At 43.4% G+C, this 20,930-nt stretch overlaps 1 protein-coding gene and 2 non-coding genes across 3 annotated transcripts; all 3 read left to right on the top strand.

Annotated features, from left to right (window-relative positions):
• The first annotated feature begins 11,301 nt into the window (after positions 1–11,301).
• On the top strand, positions 11,302–14,817 carry RPL27A (ribosomal protein L27a). The gene is made up of 5 exons (XM_086749811.1): positions 11,302–11,438; positions 11,750–11,813; positions 12,411–12,486; positions 13,310–13,484; positions 14,634–14,817. Exons 1-5 carry the CDS (start codon positions 11,436–11,438, stop codon positions 14,760–14,762), a joined length of 447 nt encoding a protein of 148 aa, XP_086605937.1. The 5' UTR covers positions 11,302–11,435; the 3' UTR covers positions 14,763–14,817.
• On the top strand, positions 12,862–12,993 carry LOC147600596 (small nucleolar RNA SNORA3/SNORA45 family). Its single transcript, XR_015258846.1, has one exon. It is a non-coding gene; the product is annotated as a small nucleolar RNA SNORA3/SNORA45 family (small nucleolar RNA).
• On the top strand, positions 13,828–13,964 carry LOC147600595 (small nucleolar RNA SNORA3/SNORA45 family). Its single transcript, XR_015258847.1, has one exon. It is a non-coding gene; the product is annotated as a small nucleolar RNA SNORA3/SNORA45 family (small nucleolar RNA).
• Positions 14,818–20,930: the final 6,113 nt, after the last annotated feature.

Raw genomic sequence — 20,930 nt, 5'->3', positions numbered from 1 at the left:
CTACTAATTGGTTAACTATATCATGCATGCGCTCCTAGCTAAAATATGATTTGTTTAGTCTCTTTGTTCATGCGCACGGCTCTCTCCACCTGCACCCTGTATCTCGTTCAGCCCCCAGTCATGTATGCCAGCTGCTTTCCTTCTTCTCAAGGTTGCTTCGTTTACTTTCTCACAGGAAGCTTCATTACTTTCTCACAGGTGGCCTCATTATTTTCTCACAGGTGGCTTCAGTACTTTCTTACAGGCAGCTTCATTACTTTCTCACAAGTGGCTTCAGTGATGTCCTTGAGGCCTGCTGCTCACAAACATAACAATTCCATTTGGTCTGGATTGTTCACTAAGTGCCCCTGGTACTCCAGGTATCCAACAAATCCCCCTTTTTGTTTTGAACAATCCAGACCCACTTTCATCATGCATTCCATAGCTTTCACAAAGCTTTTTAAAATATACCCCAAAATCGTCAGTATCAACAGCAAACCCGTCAATAATACCAACCCATAAACTATCAAATCTTTTAGCCATCCTGTGACCCCCAAGGATTTCAACCAGTCTGTTAACCTGCTTTCCACTTGTATTGCATGCATGTTGCATCGTAACTCTGCCAACTGATAGCGTATCGACTTAGAGCGATCAGAAACATTCATGCAACACATACCTTCAAAATCTTCACATCCATGTCCATGCGCTAATACAAAAAATCAATGGCTGCTAGATTCTGCAAAAATATAATGACGCATACTATCCATGTCTTCTAATAATCCTGAGAACATGCTAGCGGTTAAATTCATTTGCTTTTGTGCCCAACAAGCTAATTTATTTAAGTTAGCTAAAGTTTTTGCAGTTGCTGCCCAAGGAACAAATAAAGATAATGCTATCCGCTCAGGTGTACCCAACAGGGTTAAATTGCTGTCACAATGGGGAGTCAATACTTTTAGCGATCTTCTTGCTCAAGTATGATTCCATAATGTTCTCATAGATGGAGCAAACACTATCTATTTTCCAAAATAACATGGTCCTCCTATAGCCCTTTTTGGTACTCCTGACCTTATTTTACTACAATATCAACTAGGTTCATGGTTGTTTGGGGTTTTTTTTTTTGAGGTTTTCTTTTTTGGTGGTTTTTGTTTGTTTGTTTGTTTGTTTTGAGCCAGATTGTCTGTATTGAATTGTTAATCATTTTTTGCAAGCATGGTATGTTAATGATTATGCCTAGTATGATGCCTAGTATCACAATTCCGATTTTAACCAAGGACAGCAACCACCCAGTTATGCCACACACAAGCTTAGCCAATAAAATTACTGATCACACGTTATACATATTCATGATTACGAAGCAAAGCTAAGTTTCACTACCTTCTAGTAATTTTCTACTATAACATTTTTCTACTATTATAGATATAACCACCCCAGTAACTTTCTTATCTATAAGAGCAATGACTAGTTTTCTGCAGGCCTCTGTTGAAACAAGCCATAAATTCTGCTAACAATGTTTTGTATCTTAAAGCTTCCCTTCTCATTCCATGGCTTTCTTCCTGAGAGCATGATTGCATTCCTCCCCCAAGGTCGGTGTGCTTTCACTGATACCATACTGACTCAGCAAAATACCACATCTCCCCCTTCTTTGTTTATGAGAAGAGGCTTGTTTCAACGCTTTATCTATTAAAGTCTGCACACATTTTAAGACACAGAATATACATCAAAATACATATATAAAAGGAATGAATAAGCATCCTACAGCTATTAGTAACAAGCTTATATCAAGTCACCAAAAGATTTCTGAATATATCAAAACCATCACTTTGTTGCTGTTTTTGTACTCCTTTTTGCAAGTTTTGAATACTTTTGTGAATAGATTCCGAATGATCAGACAGATTCATGCAGCAAAGCCCATCAAAATCCTGACAATCATGATTTTGTGCTAATAATAAAAAAAATCTATTGCTGATCTATTCTGTTACTAACCCAACTATGCAAAAGACACCGCTGAGCAAGAGGATGTTTATCAGCTGGGTCAGAGCAGAGAAAGGAGGCAGGCACAGCACCTTCAGGGCATCCCCTGTTGTTAATAAAGTGTGCTCTGGGCCAAGCCACCTCTGTTTATACCCTCAGCAGATTCAGTGAAAGAGTACTGACTAGATGTTGCTGCATGCGTGGCCAGCGCATACAACAAGGCCTGTCAAAATACGTGCTCTGCAGGCTAACAGCGGTTCTGTTTTGTAAAGTAGCATAGTATATAGAATCTACATCAGTTAACAGCGTTGACAGTGCCAATGCAGTTGTATTTATTTTCTTAGCAAGCCAACAGTCCAATTTATTTAGCATAGCTAACACCTGGGCACTTGCCACACCAGGTGTAAAGACTGAAGCAGCAATAATTTTACTTAGTTTCCAAAACTCTGTATTATCTTGGCAACCAGATTCAATGCTATGTATGCTTCGTTTAGGTCTTTTATGCTGTCTGGATTTTGATATGTGCTCGCATGATTACACCATGCTGTGTCGTTGCAATGTATAGATCTTAAAGCATTTACAATCATTACCCCTCTAGAAACATTAGCTCTTGAATAGTTAAAAAAAAAAAAATAGACAGAAGTCCATCTTTACTGATCCCCAAAAGTTCCATCTTTTGTAGTACTAGCACTCAGCACTCGTGGCTGCTGCTGTTTTACACAGAGTTGCCGTCCTACCGGTATCTGGCAGGTCAACCAAACATGTTCTGAAAGGCTTACCCGCAGATGATACAGACAGGGATCCACTTGTTTACTGCTCCTGTAAAGACATAAGCGTATCCCTTCCCCCATGTTATAAGAGGGAACGGTCCTTCCACTTCTACAAAGCTTGACTCAGACAGGAGTATCTGTTAACCATGTCAGGGGCAGGGGGGTGGGGGCGCCTGGCGGCAGCTGTGGCCCCAGGCATATAGGAGGAAAGAAAACTAAAACCCAAGGTTTAAGACAAGAATAGGGAGAGATCCTTAAAGCCACCGCTACAAGCAAAACAAGGAACAAGACAACCTCCCCCCACCCCTCCCTCTTCCCAGGCTTAACAACATCTCCACCTCCCTCCCCTGCCCCCTGAGCGGGACAGGGATGGGGGGGGGGGGCGGGAAGAGGGAATGGGGGTTACAGACAGTTAATCACGCACCGCTTTATTGATATCAACGGTTTAACTACTGCACCTACAGCAGCAGCCATGACTGTAGCCTTTTCTTGTTCTAACATTCACTCGGCAGCTTCCAGCAGTTGCCCTGTACTAGATCCTTTTGGCAGCACATTAAGGGCTCTCTTAGTTTTTTCATTAGCATTATTAAAGGCAAGCATATCTAAGAACTTTGCTTTCATGTCATCATCCAGATCAGGGTGAGCCATAATTGCAGTGTGCAACCGATCAATAAATTTCCCATATGGTTCTGTGGGACCTTGCCTTACTGACGTAAAGGCAGGTCCAGACTTTTCATCGTACACCCTAGCAAGCGCTCTATAAGCCAAATCTTGGCCCAGTTGTAACACTTCAGTAGCAAATTGCGCTTGTCAATCAGATCGTGTGTAGGGTCCCGCTCCCATCAGCATTTGAGTTTGCACCCCAAATAATGGATCACCCTGTTGTCGAGGCGTTGCAGCTGCCCTATCACAAGCAGTCTGCCAGTACTGAAAGAACTGCAGCTGCTGTGACAGCAGCAAAAGCATCTGGACAATCATTCTAATATCATAAGGAGTTAACAACTGTGACAAAAAAATATGCTGCAACACAGATTGAGTATATGATGATTTTAGCCCATACTGAGTAACTGCACTTTTAGCTTCCTTCAATATTTTCCAGTCTAATGCTTGCCACACACTTCTCCCAGTATTATTGGTCACAACTGGAAATGCCATAGGCAAAGGCTCTCCTTCTATCAAAGCATCTCGAATCACCTCTTTCCACTGCACTATTGGATTCAAATCCCCAGCCCCTCCCGCCGGCGTCCTTTGCAAAGGTGCAAAAAGACAGATCTCACCCGATGCTCCATTCGGAACGAATAGGTTGGATGCTGGCAGGTCTCGATGTGGCACAGGCGAAGGAGTTGACAAGTTTCCCAGCGACGCTTCTAGGCGAACCTCTAGGGCTTCCAGCCTTTTTAGTGTCTCTTGCAGCTGTGTGTCCTTCAAGCCGGATGAATGTTCATCCCCCTCTTCCTCACGCCATGGTGGCGGGGAAGAAGGTGGTAACGGGGGATAAACCGGAGCTGTTGGTGCCGGCAAAAAGGCTCGTGACTCTGAGCCTGCACTGGCGCAGTGTGGCGGGGTGCCTGGCGGTGGTACATCTGGTTGTGGTGAAAAGCCTTTGGCAGTTTTTCCCTCTGGTGCCCACATATCTATAGTTATAGGGGCTGTGGCTGCATTTCCTGGAGTCCTTGCTGGGGCTCGAACCCCCTCACCCTCAGCACGAGCCGGGGCAGCGGCAGGGCTTGTTAAACCCAAGAACACCATGCTAGTAGCGGAGGTGGACCTGTCGGCTGGAGTTAAGGCCGCAAAAGCAGATGTGGCAACTGAATGCTTGGCTTTCATGCTTATCAATGTTTCGTTAATTAGCCTCCACACGGTGGAGAGTTTGCTCGCCTCCTTTGATCCTTTACTTATTTCATCCCACAGCTCTTTTCCTATCTTTTCCCATGTCGGGAGTTCAAAAGCATCATCAACTGTGGAGATTAATTCCCTTTTCTTTGCCCACTGCAGCAAAGCTTCTAGGACAGCCGAGTCATAAATCAGTCCTCTCATAGAGAGCATATGTTGGAGGAGCTTAACCACTGCTGACTCCTCTTTGGTCAGTGTGGACCCCATCTCCTCCCCGGCTGCTCGCCTGGCCAAGACGAGATTCCCTCCGTACGTTTTGTACCTTTTTGCGCTATAGCGACTTCCTGAGTGCCGCGGCAGCACTCGACTTCGACCGGCTTCCGCCCCCTCATTTCTTCTTTCCTTCTTCGGTTCCGTCGGGATGTCCAACACCGATCTGAGGGTCCCTGTACCCTCTCTCCGAGGGTCCCTGTTCGGGCGCCACCTGCTGACGCGGAAGTCACGGACACTGCTGACGACCAATATGATCAAGCAAATGCCAATTTATTGTTGATACATCCCCGTTAATATAGCCCTTCTAATTCCGTATCATACGCAAGCTCTCTACTAATTGGTTAACTATATCATGCACGCGCTCCTAGCTAAAATATGATTCATTAAGTCTCTTTGTTCACGTGCATGGTTCTCTCCACCTGCACCCTGTATCTCGTTCAGCCCCCAGTCACGTATGCCAGCTGTTTTCCTTCTTCTCAAGGTTGCTTCGTTTACTTTCTCACAGGCGGCCTCATTATTTTCTCACAGGTGGCTTCAGTACTTTCTTACAGGCAGCTTCATTACTTTCTCACAAGCGGCTTCAGTGATGTCCTTGAGGCCTGCTGCTCACAAACATAACAATTCCATTTGGTCTGGATTGTTCACTAAGTGCCCCTGGTACTCCAGGTATCCAACATTCTTCTACATTGTTTTGTTCTTCTGTTTCCTCTTAGTAAACTGCAGCATAAGGTAAAGTGTGATTGGCCGACCCTGGCCCCCATTCCCTCTTCCCTTCCCTTCCCGGCCCTCCCCCCCGGCTCAGGGGGCCGGGGAAGGAGGTGGAGATGGTGTTAAGCCCGGGAAGGGGCGGTGGGGGAGGAGGTTGTTTTGTTCCCTTTCTCATTATCCTGCATTGGTTTTAGTAATAAATGAATAATTTTCCCCAGGTCGAGTCTGTTTTGCCTGTGACGGTGGCTTTAAGGATCTTTCGTCGCGGCCGCCGCCAGGCGCGCCCACCACCCCCCCCCCTCCATCCGGCGGGGCGGGGCAGCTTACCCAAAAACTGCCATGGTTACAGATACTCCCGTCTGAGTTGACCAGTGGCCTTTAGCAAGAAAAAAGCTGCACCATTTGGATGAGTTAGTTGACGAGCGATTACAACTTGGACATACAAAGCCAACAGACAGTTCCTAGAAAACACCTGTGTTTGTAATACAGAATTCCACAATTCGCATTTTCTGTGCCTTCAATCAATATGGGAGAATCCAATTAGCGATATCACTGGACAGTACTTCTGCAGGGTATGAAAAACAGTCCAACCATCTACCAATGGTACGTTGCACAGGGCATAGCACCAGTAAGGTGCTTGCATAGGAATAGCCTCGTTTATCATTACAGGGATGATATCTTAATTGCAGCACCTGATGATTCTCTGGTGGACAGAGATATTCTTAATGATATCACCAGTGCATTATCCGGATTTAAATTGGTTATTGCTCAAGAAAAAATTCAAAAGGGGTGTCCCTGGCAGTATCTCGGCTGACAAATTACGGAAAGAACAATTATGCCACAAAAGTTAAAAATCCCTCAGTGTGTTTACCTTAAACGATTTGCAGAAATTGCTGGGAGCTATCAACTGGGTATGCCTGGTATTAGACCTCTACAGAATTGCTTTCTCCACTATTCCTAATACTTAAGGGAGACTCAGATTTAACCTCTTCTAGGAGACTAACTCCAGAAGCACAAACAGCATTACAAACAGCTTTGCTACAGGTCTCCATTCATTTGCCTAAGCAACCAATGCTGCAATTTTTAAGAGAATTAATGTTGTATCCAGCAACTCATTTAAGTTGCACTCCCATAAAAAATGCCTTGACAATATTTACAGATGGATCAGGAAAAATGCACAAATCTGTAATTGTGTGGAAGAAAAATCATAAGTGGCATCATGACGTACAATTGGTAGAAGGTTCAACCCAAATTGTAGAACTTGCAGTGGTGGTACGAGCTTTGTATAAGTGGAAAGATTAATCCCTCAGTATTGTCTCTGAGTCTGCCTATGTGGTCAATGTAATACAATGCGCTGAATGGACAATGTTAAAGGAAATTAATAATCCTTTGTTATATGATCAGTTAAAAAAAAAAAGGGAAATGAGAGGAAAATCTACAAACGAAAAGTTAGCGAAAGCAACGTATATGCTTAATTTTCTAAATCACTGGAGTGACAATTTTTCCTCAATACATTAACATTTTGGATCATCTACTGTACATGATGCCATCCGAGGGCAAGCTCCAGGGATGGTAAGAATCTGGAAACAGGTAATTGGGAAGGACCATTCCCTCTTATGATGTGGGGGAAAGGATATGCTTGTGTCTCTACAGGAGCAGTGAACAAGTGGATCCCTGCACGATGGGTACGACCAGCGCTCCAAGCTGCCTTGCGTTCGTTGGATTGTTAACAAGCTGTGTGGCAGCTCCATGGACATCAGTCACGGAAAGAACAAACGTGTGGGTAACTATGGCTGGTGCCACAGGGTAGGGCACCATTTGTCTGTCTTTTGGGATCACTAAAGATGGACTTCTACCTATTTTCTTTAACTATTCAGGAGCTAATGTTACTAGAGGGGTAATGATTGTAAATGCTTTAAGATCTATACATTGCAACGACACAGCATGGTGTAATCACGCGAGCACATATCAAAATCCAGACAGCATAAAAGACCTAAACGAAGTACACATAGTTTTGAATCTGATTGCCAAGATAATATAGAGTTTTGGAAACCAGGTGAAATTATTGCTGCTTCAATCTTTGTACTTGATGTGGCAAGTGCCTAGGCATTAGCTACGCTAAATAAATTGGGCTTTTGGCTTGCTAATTAAACGCATGCAATTGTATTGGTACTATTAACACTGTTAATTGATGTAGATTCTATACGCTATATTACTTTACAAAACAGAACCACTGTTAGCCTGCAGAGCACATATTTTGACAGGCCTTGTTGCATGTGCTGGTCACACATGCAGCAACGTCTAGTCAGGCCTTGTTGTGTGCGCTGGCCACGCGTGCAGCAACATCTAGTCAGTACTCTTTCACTGAATCTGCTGAGGGTAAAAACAGAGATGGCTGGAGCGGAGGAGAGGGGAGGGACCCAGAGCACACTTTATTAACAACAGGGGATGCCCTGAAGGTGCTGCGCCTGCCTCCTTTCTCTGCTCTGACCCTGATGATAAACATCCTCTTGCTTGGCAGTGTCTTTGGCGTAGTCAGGTTGGTAACAGAATAGATCAGTAGTAGATTTTTTTATTATTAGCACAAAATCATTGTTGTCAGGATTTTGATGGGCTTTGCTGCATGAATCTGTCTGATTATCCGGAATCTATTCACAAAAGTATTCAAAACTTGCAAAAAGGAGTACAAAAAACTGCAAAAAAGTGATGATTTTGATATATTCAGAAATCTTTTTGGTGGATTGATAAAAGCTTATTACAAATAGCTGTAGGATGCTTATTCATTCTTTTTATATATGTACTTTGATCTGTATTCCGTGTGTGTTGAAATATGTGCAGACTTTAATAGATAAAGCGTTGAAACAAGCCTCTTCTCATAAACAAAGAAGAGAGAGATGTGGGTATTTCTTGAGCCAGTACGGTGTCAGTGAAAGCAAACTGACCTTGGGAGAGGGATACAATCATGCTCGCTGGAAGAAAGCCATGGAATGAGAAGGGAAGCTTTAAGATACAAAACATTGTTAGCAGAATTTATGGCTTGTTTCAACAGAGGCTTGCAAAAAACTAGTCACTGGTCTTGTAGATAAGAAAGTTACTGGAGTTGTTATGTTTGTAATAGTAGAAGAATGCTATAGTAGAAAATTACTAGAAGGTAGTGAAACTTAGTTTTGCTTAGCAGTCATGAATATGTATAACGTGATCAGTAATTTTATTGGCTAAGCTTGTGTGTGGCATAACTGGGTGGTTGCTATCCTTGGCTAAAATCAGAATTGTGATACTAGGCATCATACCAGGTATAATCATTAACATTCCGTGCTTGGTCACCTGCCTACAAAAGTGATACAGAGAATACTACATCAGGGTGCGCACGCCATATGACATCAGTTCCGACTGCCCATCTCACAGGCTCGGGCTGTAGTGGCAGCGTGTCCAGCATGTCAAGCAGCAAAGCCGAACCAGGCCTTATACTACCCAGGCATTAACCCCGGGGGTATACTCCAAACCAGGTATGGCAAGTGGATATCACAGAGTACGCGCCATTTGGCTGTCTCAAATACATTCACATTGTGGTCGACACTTGCTCCTGAGCTCTCTTCATGTCCATTCACGACGTCCACGACACAGAAATCCATCCTATACCGGAACCGGGCTTTTGCCTGCCTAGGGGTACCTTGGGAGATAAAGACTGACAATGGGCCAAATTATCAGTCACGGGTATTTCACCACTTCCTGCAGACGTGGGGAGTCCGCCATACGTTTGGCATTCCTCTGAACAGCACCGGGCAAGCGATTGTAGAACGCGCACACAAAACCCTGAAAGCACAGCTAACGTGCTTAAGAGAGGGGGGAGAGAGGGGTTCGCTGGGGGTCTTGGTCGGTGAAGCGCTTGTGGTACTGAATCATATGTCCTTTGCTGACCCCCAATCTGTTTCCCCTATCCAAAACCGTTTTTCCTCGTGTCAGCTGCTGTTTGGGGGCAAGGCACTCCCAAAGGTCTGGTACCACCTGCCAGAAGACCCATGTTGGGAAGGTCCTGCTGATCTGCTAATAGGGGGATGAGGGTATGCTTGTATCTCCACAGGTGCGGGGACCTGATGGATCCCAGCCTGGCTGGTACAGCCGGGGCTGGAGGATCAGCAGAGTAACCGAGCGGCACGGTGCTCTCTAGTGGGATTGATCCTGATTGTGAGTCTTCCAATGGCAGTGATAACGACTAATTTCTGGGAGCAGTTCTCGCATTACACAAACTCTACTCAGGTTTGCATAGCGCGTGGCCCTCACCATATCTGAACTGGCGATTGCTTTAGCAGCATACGATGGAATGACACAAATGCAGTTGGCATTAGATTATGCCCTTGCGAGGCCTGGCATCGGTTGCAGCGACCTAGAGGGAGTCCTAGGTCTCCAGGGTTACTGCTGTTTGGACTTCAGCAAGAACACCTCCTCGGCCTTGGAGAAGATGCATGCGCATGCTGCCCAGTCAGTATTCAACGTCAAAGCCCTAAAGGACTGAGGGTAGTTTTCAGACCTCTTCGGTTTACCTAGATGGCTAAGAAATATTGTGTCTATAGGTGTGACAATCCTAGCAGTTCTTTGATAATGCTTTGTTTGTTTCTGTTATTGTTACGTTTCTTGCATGCTATGATTAAGGGGTCACTAGGCAACTATCCATGATCAACTATGTTATGGCGGCATCCGCCCCAGAGTACCAGCCATTAGACCAGGATGATTTAGCACAGAGGCGGGGAATTGTGGGGTAAAGTTAGCAGGGCTGCATGTATGCAGGAGGGGCAGTCCGCGGTGATTCGCGCGCTAGGCGCGGATAGGTCCATGGGCGCAGGGGGCAGGTGCGCCCACGTACGTGGTGGGCACGGATAGATCCATGGGCGCAGGGCGCAGGGGCAGGTGCGTGGCAGGCGCGGATAGATCCATGGGCACAGGGGGCGGTTGCGTTCGCGTGCATAGCGGGTGTACGGGTATTTAACCCTGTGTTAGGCAGCATTAAATTGAAGGCTTGGCTTGGCGGTATCCGTGTGATGCCCTGCTTTCTCCGGGGCAGTGCTCCGGTGCGTGCGGGGTAGGTTAGCTGGCAAGAGAGCCGACAAAAAGTAATGGTGGTCCTGAGCATGGAACATTACTAGTGCACCATTTAACTGAGAAGGAAATCTCGAAGAAAAACAAATCTAGTACTGGGACCTGTGTTCTAAATTGGTAAAGATTTGTTTAAACTCCTACCGTATAAAATATATAAAAAACAAGCTTGAGAAACAATAACACTATTTCGGAATTGTTACTCTAGTGTAGCCAATAGTTGTGTGCAAGTACACAGTATTTATTTTCCTATTGTTATCAATGTTTAATAAAGTGACCAAGCTTCCAAATATTCCTAAATTCTACTCAAAATCCTACCTTTGGTACAGAGGAAAGATAAAGCCAGTTATGTCCGTAATTAAGATGGAGCCGTACTTAACGCTGTCTGCCTGCTAAACTCAATCCCTCCGTACCGGTAGGGATTCAAGCCGGTCCTGTTCTTTTGCCCAGGCAGCACCGCAACGCCCCAGCCCCATGCGCGGGCAGCGCCGCGGCAAGCAGCTGGTGCTACACCAACAGCCCAGGGACCAGTGCGTCCCCTTGGGAAGCAGCGGGTGGCTGCGCAGCTACGCCGGCCCTACAGCCTAAGCGCCGCCCGTCGGCCCCGAACAGCCCGTTCTGCCGCCCCGGCGGGTAACAAGCACCCGCGCCGCGCGCCGGATCTCGCGAGAGTCAGCCCTGCCGCTCCGGTAGCCTCGGCAACACCTCGCGAGAGCTTAGCCCCGCCCGGCCCCACGTCTGCCCACACCGTCCCTTTCCACGTTCTCGCGAGCGGCGCGGTCTTTCTCTTCCTTCGCGCACGCCGGCAAGATGGTGGGTGCGCCGCTGGGGCTGCGCCGGGCTGGGTTCTGCTGGGGCAACCCGCGGCGGCTGCTCCTCGCTCTCGCGGCGGGACATGACTGGGGGGGGGGGGGGAAGACGAGACGAGACGATTCTCCGAGTCCGCGGCCTGCCTAGGGTGCGGTGCGGCGCGGCGCGGCTGCTCGGGCCTTTCCTCGGCGGGCGTGGGCCGCCATGGCGCCTGGCTGCGGCCTTGGAGCAGCCTCTCTCCCGGGGGAGCGAGGGTGGTAGTCCGGCCTGTTGTTGCCCGTTTTTCTTACAGCTGCTCTCCCACTTTCCCGCAGCCTTCCAGACTAAGGAAGACCCGGAAGTTGAGAGGACACGTTAGTCACGGCCACGGCCGCGTTGGTGAGTGGAGGGGAGGCCGCCGGTCGGCTTTGGCCTCTCAGTGGGTGCATACCGATCGGGGCCTCCCCGATACTGAGGGGACGCTACTGTTCTTCACGGGTTGGAAGAAGTATGGCTTTGAGTGCCGTGCATGCTGTGGGTAACAGTTAGCAGCACTGCATGCTGCAGGGTGTGCGGGTGATGCTTGTGCTGTGGGGGTAGGTGCCACAGTGATGGGCTGATCCGAAATCTTGCACGTTCTTCTGGATTTCATTGGATTTGTAATTTAGCTTCATTTGTGCTGAGGTGATAGGTACTGATTGTGTGACAGGGCAGTGCTGTGTCCCTGTAACTTTGGTCATTCTTGCCTTTTCTTGTCTCCCCACTTGTGCTAGCACTGGTGGTGTCTTGTACTGCTGTAAGCTAACCAGAGGCATGTGATGGATGTTTTTCTTTCTCTTCTAGGGTTAGTTTTTAGTTGGCTCATCTCACTGAATTGAAATTAATTCAGAAAAGGGAATGGAATCAGACTAATTAGCTGAAATTGACACTGAATGTACCTCTAAGTTCAAGTATTAAGTGTGATATTCTTAGTGTAACCTAAATTTTTCTTTTTAGGCAAACACAGGAAACATCCCGGAGGGCGTGGTAATGCTGGTGGTATGCACCATCACAGGATTAACTTTGATAAATAGTAAGCTAACATTTTGAATATATACTAGCAAATATGTGTTCCTGAAGTAGAAACAATGAACTTTTACATGTGAATAAACAAAATTCTGTGCAATTCTAGGTGGTTTTTCCTGTAACATGTAGTGTGGTATTGTAGCTACAGTCAACTCATGTCTCCATTTACCGTAAAATCAGAGGCCTTTTCACTTAAACCAGATGTCTTTAAAAGTTCAGTGCAGCATTCTGTAAACTTGGCCAAACTTGCCTGTCACAAAGTGGTCCCTGCTTAACGATGCACACACAAAATATTATGTAAATTCAAAATGTTATGTTAAATCCAGACTGCATCCTTTTTAGCTGTGTAGTGTAAAGGTGAAGAATGTTGTCTTTACTTATTGCCGAGACTAGAGTCACATCTGGACACTGTCTGTTGTCCTGGTGTGCTAGAGTACTCGGACAGTAACCACTAATCTATATTCACTGGCTGTGACCATTCTTGACTCAGTCAGTCACCAGGTTAGTGACAGGAGCACTGGAACTCCTCAGGCAGTGCCACCCTCCATGGGTTCACAGAGTTGGAGTTGCCCTAGAAATACAGTATTGGGCCAGCCTCACTAGTAAGGGGGTTTGAGTTGTGAGTTCAAGGGAGAGCAAACATGTACAATTTTCCTTAGTTTGGATACTAATGAATATTACCTTTAAATACTACATGTATTAATATGAATAAAAGTGGCATTTTGAGTATTTGATCAAGAAAAGATGCTCATTTCAGTGCTAATTTATAGTCTTGCCTGTTCGGGATAAATTAAAAATGTGATCTAATGAGGAATGTGTTTCTTTCACAGTCACCCTGGTTACTTTGGAAAAGTAGGCATGAGACACTATCACTTGAAGAGAAACCAAAAGTTCTGTCCTACTGTCAATTTGGATAAATTGTGGACGCTTGTCAGTGAACAGACAAGGCTCAATTATGCAAAAAATGAGGCTGGACTGGCCCCAGTCATTGATGTTGTGCGCTCAGTAAGTTTCTGCTCATGTTCAAACCTGCAATTCCCGGTCACTTCATGTGTAACTTAGCTTTGTGTATCCAAGTAGGGAAATGGTGAACTGCAAATAAACTATAGTGCTTCAATATTTGTGAACTTCTCAGGACAAATATCTTGGAATATAGGTAGTTACAGAAGTACTTGTGCTATTACCTTTTTTTCCTGTAAGAACTTTCTCTCGTACTTGTGTGTGATTGGGGATAGGGACTTCCCTTCTTTTGCAGGATGGTGAAAGATTACTTGTTTAAAATGTAACTGAAATTGTGTATAAAAACATAGCAGAACTACTCTCATTTATGTAAAGTCACTTCTGTAATATCGAGACTAGAGTCACATCTTAACATGTTTCTGTTTCATTGTCTTGGTGTGCTGTAGTTCTTGGACATAAATGTCTGATCCTGTTCACTGGCTGCGATGTCTCCAATCTCAGCCAGCCATTGAATCAGTGACACTAACTAGTTTGCCAAGTGGGTATGTTCCCTGTTCCAAATTAAGACATCTATGTTGGCCAGTTACACTACTTCTAACAAGCAATGACTTCAATGGTTATATTATTAATGCACCTTGTGCCTTGATTGTCCTTTTAATGTGAAGGACAGGAACAAAATGAGAGGATTCCAATGGTAGAGAACAGCTATTGCTGTGAAAGCTTGCAGATGCTTCAGGTGTACATTTAAGATGTGCAGAAGAGTCTGCTGCTGTGTTCCGAAGTGTCAGGATGTCCTGCAGGTAAAGAGCACTTACCAGAAGTTGTTGGGTAGTACATAGTCTTGGATGTGCAGCCAGCTGCTCTCTCCTTTGGAAAAGTGGGAGAAGGTTGGTAACTTCTTTACCAGATCTCACAGTGGTTTTTGTATATGCATATGGGAAAAAAAATTAAGCTTCTCATTTACAGGAAAAGTTGTTTGGAGTTTCCACTTCTTCTCTGAACAAATGCAACCCCACTGAGTCATGCAGAGTATTTTTCTTTCATTTATACCAATTTTGTATTGGAGACTGACCCTGAGTGAGGTCATTGTGATCATGGTTTTGGTTTTAACTGGTGCATGCTAAAAACCAGGTCTGAATGTAGGAGCCTGCAAGCTGATTACAAACACTGAATGATTTTTTTTAATCTTTCTAGGGCTACTACAAAGTCCTGGGCAAGGGGAAGCTGCCCAAGCAGCCTGTAATTGTGAAAGCAAAGTTCTTCAGTAGAAGAGCGGAGGAGAAGATCAAAGAAGTTGGTGGTGCCTGTGTGCTTGTGGCATAAAAGCCTTTGTTTTAGTCACATATTTTGAATAAAAACAATGTGTAAAATGTGCTGATTTATGGAAGTTTCTGATATTTTTTTTTTCCCTGATTTATCCAGATACTTCACGTGTAAGTCTTGTCTGCTTACTTATTTTTGGCAGTTTTTGATGAGTGGTTTGACTGCTTCTCACTATCTTTTGAAATTGCCTGGCTACAGTGTCCAGCATTTGGCATATAGAAATACTCTATTGTTTTGTCATTACAGGGTAGCAAAATAGATAGGCTCTTCCTGTATTTGTGCAGCTCTTTCAGCTGGTGATCTTCTACTGTCTGTGAAAATTGTATTCTGTTGATGGGGATTTTTGTACACTAAAATGACACCTAGGTGAAATCTATGGGGATGCTGCCTTTGGGAATGAAAGAGCAAGTGTAGACAAAGAAATGCAATGGAACTATGCAAAGTTGTTAGTAGTAGAATAGTGCAGGACAGTAGGGGAGAGCTGAAATAGGTGGAAAGAAACAGTTAGAATCATAGGATCATAGAATGGTTAGGGTTGGAAGGGACCTTCAAAGGTCATCTAGTCCAACCCCCCTGCAAGGAGCAGGGACATCCCTGACTAGATCAGTTCATGGTTTCTACCTAATTATTGCTAGACTTAGGTCATGAGAAGCACTTCCAGACAGGTTTCTGCAGAAGGTGATGGTCTGCCTAGTATGGAGCTTTCTCAGAAGTCATAACCAGCTTTTGAGCAGAATAGTGCTGTGTGGTGTGCCCCTTTGCAGCTAATAGCAACTGTGCCTTCAACAGAGAAAATAAATGTTGATCACTTTTTTTATCAGCTTCACACATAGAAATAAGATTTTTTTTTTAGTTTAGTTCAACAGTGTGGTTAAATTCTTTGCTTTTTCATGGCATTGTTAATGAAAGATCTTTCCAAAGTGACTCCTGCGTTTGTCCCTCCAGTGCTTCAACTGCTGCTAAGTGGATGACAGTTGTTTAGCTTCTGATCACAGTCAACATAAAAATCAGAATTTTAATGCATGTGCTTTTTAGATACTAGTGCTTAGTACTATGAGTACCAGCTGAGGTGTTTGCATCCTGCATTCATCAGAACATGAGGATCATAGTCATCTATGGAATAGTTGCCTTTTCATTGATAAAACACCACATTTTTGCAGTCTTTTAGCTAGAGCACAGAATCAGATTTCTTTGAGATTAGACTGACTTCTTCCACCACAGGACAAAATTGTTTCTGCACATACTAATTCTGAATTTCACTATTCGTAGCAATTTTAGCAGCAGCATGGTGTCCTTTTGGTAATTGTGGCAGACTAACTGGACAGATTGTGTAGGCCGAAAGCTTTTAAAGCTTGTCTTTTACTGGACTCACAGATGGCAACTCCAAGTTGGTGTACTTTTAAGGGATAGTAACAGCAGTAACTGCAACCTGAAACTTGCTTAATGACACAATACAGTAACTGCTCATTCCCTTTTGCCATCAATATGCTCCTCAAGTAGTGCATATAATTCCTGAAGTTACCCTGTATGGTATGGAAGTGGTGCCAGCCAGCTTTAGCCTTCCTTACAGCTAATATAAAGCAATGGCACATCTCTAGAACGGCAGTATATGAATTTCTGATGTATTTGGCTTAAAATCACTACATAAAATACTGCTTGCTTAATTGTAACATCAAAATAGGTCTTCAGTTGCCAGTGCAAGGCTTGACTCTGCATGCCAAAATAGAATCTTTATCTAATGGTAAAAATCAAGCAGTTACTTAAAGTTAGTGAGCTAGCTCTTGTTTTAAGTGTCAGACCAAAAGCATATAGATAGTGATCTATTTTTTTTTATGCTCACTGCTGGAAGTCTTTAATTATTGCTGATAGTTGCAAATTACCTTGTAGTATGTGTGATATGATCCATGATACGTTCCTAGTTAATGAACTCCTAGTGTTTGTCAAGAATTAAATTTAGAGGTAAAGACGACATGCATTGCTTTGATACAATAATTCATCTTAGCCACTGATACTGCTAGTTATGGAGAGCTCCAAAACGAACAGTTTGTAAAATACTGAGGTAAGAGTATGTGAACTTTATCACATTGCCTGCCAGGACCACTGTTTCCTAATACGTGGTGCTGTTTATCTACTGCAAAAGCGACATCATTTCAGTCCTCAAAGGGAGTTGTGTGGTACTGCAAAATAAGGACTGTTACTCCCTCCTGTCAGAAACCTTATTGCTGACCAGATCATAAAGACTGAGAGGATCTATTTATGCTGGTGCACAAGGCAACAGGCAAGTGATGCTAGCTTATGCATAGCAGACATTGTTCTCTATTCTTTGGTATTTAATATATTATGTCTTAAGTAATTCTCCCATATTTTGTAGTCTTGAGTACAGAAAGTTCTTTGTGAGAAGCATGTCGGATTCTCCAGTCTCTGCTCGACTGAAGGCCAGCCTGGTTATTTTGTGGGGGGTCTGGGTTTTTTTACATGGCTGAGCCATACCTACACTGAGTCTGGGACAGGACTTCTTCAGCGGCTGCCTGTGCCTTGTGCAAACTCCTGAAAACAGTGTGTGAGGGGTCTGGAGGAGTAAATCAAGCTTTGTTTTTGAGATTGCGCTGTTCATCGTGTTCCGTTTTGACACGGAACTGACTGCTAGCAGCAGGGCTGTGGCCGCTCCTGCCACAGGATCTGGCTGCTGGGTGCCACTGGCACCTCACTATTCTCACTGCACATCTCCAAATTAAGTTTATTTTGTTTTAATCACTGCTGCTGGACTTCATGTTTACCGTCAGCATAGCCAAGTCACAGCTGCCTGACTGCTGATTTGCATACCTGTTTCAGCAGGAATTTTAAAACACTTTTCATCACCCTCATCCTTCCCCCTCCTACCAAAACACTTGTACATAGTTTCATATGTTATGCAAAAATCATAAATTAAAATGTATGGTAACTTGTTTCTCATTCAGCCACAGATTTGGCCTTTATGGTGATACAGCATTTCCCAGTATTAGGCTTTGTTTGCACTGATTCTCTGTGCATGGATGCTTTGGTTCTGGGCTGTGATTTCTCTGTCTAAACAATGTGGTAGTCTAAGACCCCAACTTCCTCTTGCAGAAATTACATATTTTTGTAGGTGCTTGTTTGCCTTCTTAGCAACAGTAGTTGCAGCAAACAATAGAGACAGAGCCAGCTGAGAAGCTGTGCTGTCATAATGACATGAAATTTGAGTACTGCAAAGTGCATTTTCTTAAATTTCTATAAAGAAGATTGGCAGAAGAATGCTGTAAATTTATCAAGGGAGCTTTCTAACATGTATTGCTTCATGAACAGTTATGCTTATTATTTGTTTTACCTGAAAACTGTAAAGTATTGAGGTGAAATTGCAAAAGCTGTCAGAGAACATAGTAATTTTTATTGCGCAGTTTTGGTGCTTCTAGCAGATGTACAGCATGTGACAATTCAGCCTGGTAACAGCTTTGTAAGTAGATCAGTAGAACAGATTAGTTCAATTTTTACAGAAGGTCCAAGTACTACAGAGAGATAGTGGGATCATGGTTTGTAAACATTAAATCACACTTTCCTGCACAACAACCTGCAAAGATATTCTTTTTTTTGTTAAGCAAGTACATGATTTTTCAGCTGCAAGGAACTTCCTCTTTCTTCACAAGGACTAAATGTTTTTGAGAACGTGCATCCTGCTGTTGCCTTCTAGTTTGCACTTGAGTGATAAAGTGTTTTTTTTAAGTCAAGGAGTTGTCATGAACCATTTTGTGACTCTTCGTGTTTTTGATGTAAAACTTCAGTCAACAGAAACTAAGACCCTGGATCTGTTGAGGAATTGTTTGGTGTGCAAATGGGATCTGCACAGGAGAGATCCCAGAATGCTACCTTGCCTTCTTTCCTTCTGTAAGGACTGTCTTCCGGATTTGATTCAAGGATATAGCTGTATTCCCACTGAGTATGAAGTTCTATACGAAGGTAATATTTAAGAATCTCTGGCTTATGCTCTTTGTATTACAGTATTATAAAATCAGATGGGTTGAGAAGTACTTTTTGTAGCCTATTCCTTCTCAGCACTACTTTAAAAGAAAAAACTGGGAGACTGAAGATTTGTATAAGCAGAGGGTGGATTTGGAACAAACATCCTTCATTGTGTTTTTCATCCAACAGCAATGTTTTGAAGAGAAATGACACAGTCAGGCAACATTTAACATTTTCCAGAATGGGCTAAGTTCAGTTATCAAGTGTGTCATTTTGAATATTTGATTTACTTAGCTTAATAAATGAATAAATGCTACAGGGCAGTTGCTAGGTTACATCTTTATCCAATCTTGCATACATGTAATGGTTTGAAAATAGAGGGAGGTAGATTTAGATTTGATATTGAGAAAATATTTTTTACAATAAGGGTGGTGGAACACTGGAATGGGTTGCCCAGAGAGGTGGTAGATGCCCCATCCCTGGCAACATTCAAGGCCAAGGTGGATGCGGCTCTGAGCAACCTGATCTAGTCTGGGATGTCCCTGCTCCTTGCAGGGAAGTTGGACTAGATGACCTTTGAAGGTCCCTTCCAACCCTAACCATTCTATGATTCTATGAACGCACAGAAGTGTCCCTTACTCACTATAAATTCTTTAAGCAAAATATAAGAATGGAAAAAAGTAAATGTTTTTATGCTTTACTATATAAGTAGTACTATACTAACATAAAGCTCTTTTCTTGTTTATTGTTGTTGTGTTAAGATTACTGAGAAGATGGAGGTAAAGGGTCCTGATATTTGATGGGGTTTGATGTTAGAAACTTGCTTTTATACCTATTTATGTTTAAGATAACTCATGAATTAAAGCTCTGCGATAGCCAAAGCTCTTATGGAAAAGCTGCATACACATCAGAATTTATTCAAAGCTGTGAGAACTGAGAGTTTAGAAGTAATTTCAGTGGTAAAAGAAAATTATCTTTGCAAGCTTGGCTCCTGCATATGCCTCTTATATGAAATAGACTTTAAGATTCTCAGTCTTTCTTTTCTTTTTCTGCAGGCCAGTGTCACTTTCCTTTTTTTTATTCCCTCTCTTCATGTAACAGAGAATCCACATTCTTCTCCTCTGCAGATCTGCAAGTTGTGTGCTTCCAGTCTGTTTAGTGCATGGGAAAGAATAATTTTAAAGAGAGGGATTGGGTAAGAAAAACAAAGAAAATTCCCCTATCTACTGAGATGAAAATTTCTCAGATGAGGACTTTCCCAGGCTCATATCTGTGTGAATTGCAACTCACAGTACAGTGTGAAAACATAGAAAATTGGATCTTGCAGGCTGCCTTGGCTTCTTGGGTCTAGCTCTTTCTCACTGAGTTCTGAATACATTCAAAACCAGATTCATCCGGGTTCTTGTGATTATCCCTCCTTTCTGAATTGGAGGTGGGTGCCAAGATAAATTAACCCTTTATCTGAAAATCTTCCTCTCCATAAGATGTTCAATGATTTAAATTGGTTTAGTACTTTAAATATCACCAACATATTAATTTCAAAAGTAGCTAAATGAGGACCACTGGAGGTGCATTGTGAGAAGTTCATGTTTTTGCAAGACTGTCTCAGCTTGAGGGTTGGGGGTTTTATTTCCTCCAAAAAAAAAAAAAAACCCACAGGTAATCACTGCTCAATCACAGTTTAGACCCCTGAGAAGAAGTCAGATCAGGAAAGATCTGGAAAGATCAGAAAGTCAGATCAGGAAAGATGTACTGGAACACCTTGCAGATTTCTGCTAACTGATATTAAGCCCTGCTATTATTTACATTTTGTGACTAAATTGAGTAATTTGTCTAACCTGTAAGTTACACTTTATGTTTGTAAAATGTGATTAGTAGTTGCCCTGCTTTGTAAATTGCTTTGGGAAGCGGTAGAGTTAATTGTGTTATGTTTTTGTATTGAACTTGTGTGTTGAGCTATTTTTTCTGAAATTCTATTTTAAAAATATGCTTTGCCCTCTTGGGCTTCTCTAGGTTGGGTAAGAAAAATAATGGAAAATGACTGTATAACTTCTATCCACATTCTGTGCATAAGTCAAAAACTGTCCACAGTTGGTTATATTAGCTTCCCACATGCAAGAGAGAATCTGAGATCCCCACTTAAATGCCAAGAAATTTAACAGGGTTATGTATTAGAGAAATGCAAGCTGATTGGAT

Source organism: Chlamydotis macqueenii, chromosome 5 (assembly GCF_036417535.1).
Source record: "Chlamydotis macqueenii isolate bChlMac1 chromosome 5, bChlMac1.mat, whole genome shotgun sequence".
NCBI lineage: Eukaryota > Metazoa > Chordata > Aves > Otidiformes > Otididae > Chlamydotis > Chlamydotis macqueenii.
This window is presented reverse-complemented; position numbering and strand designations above follow the sequence as displayed.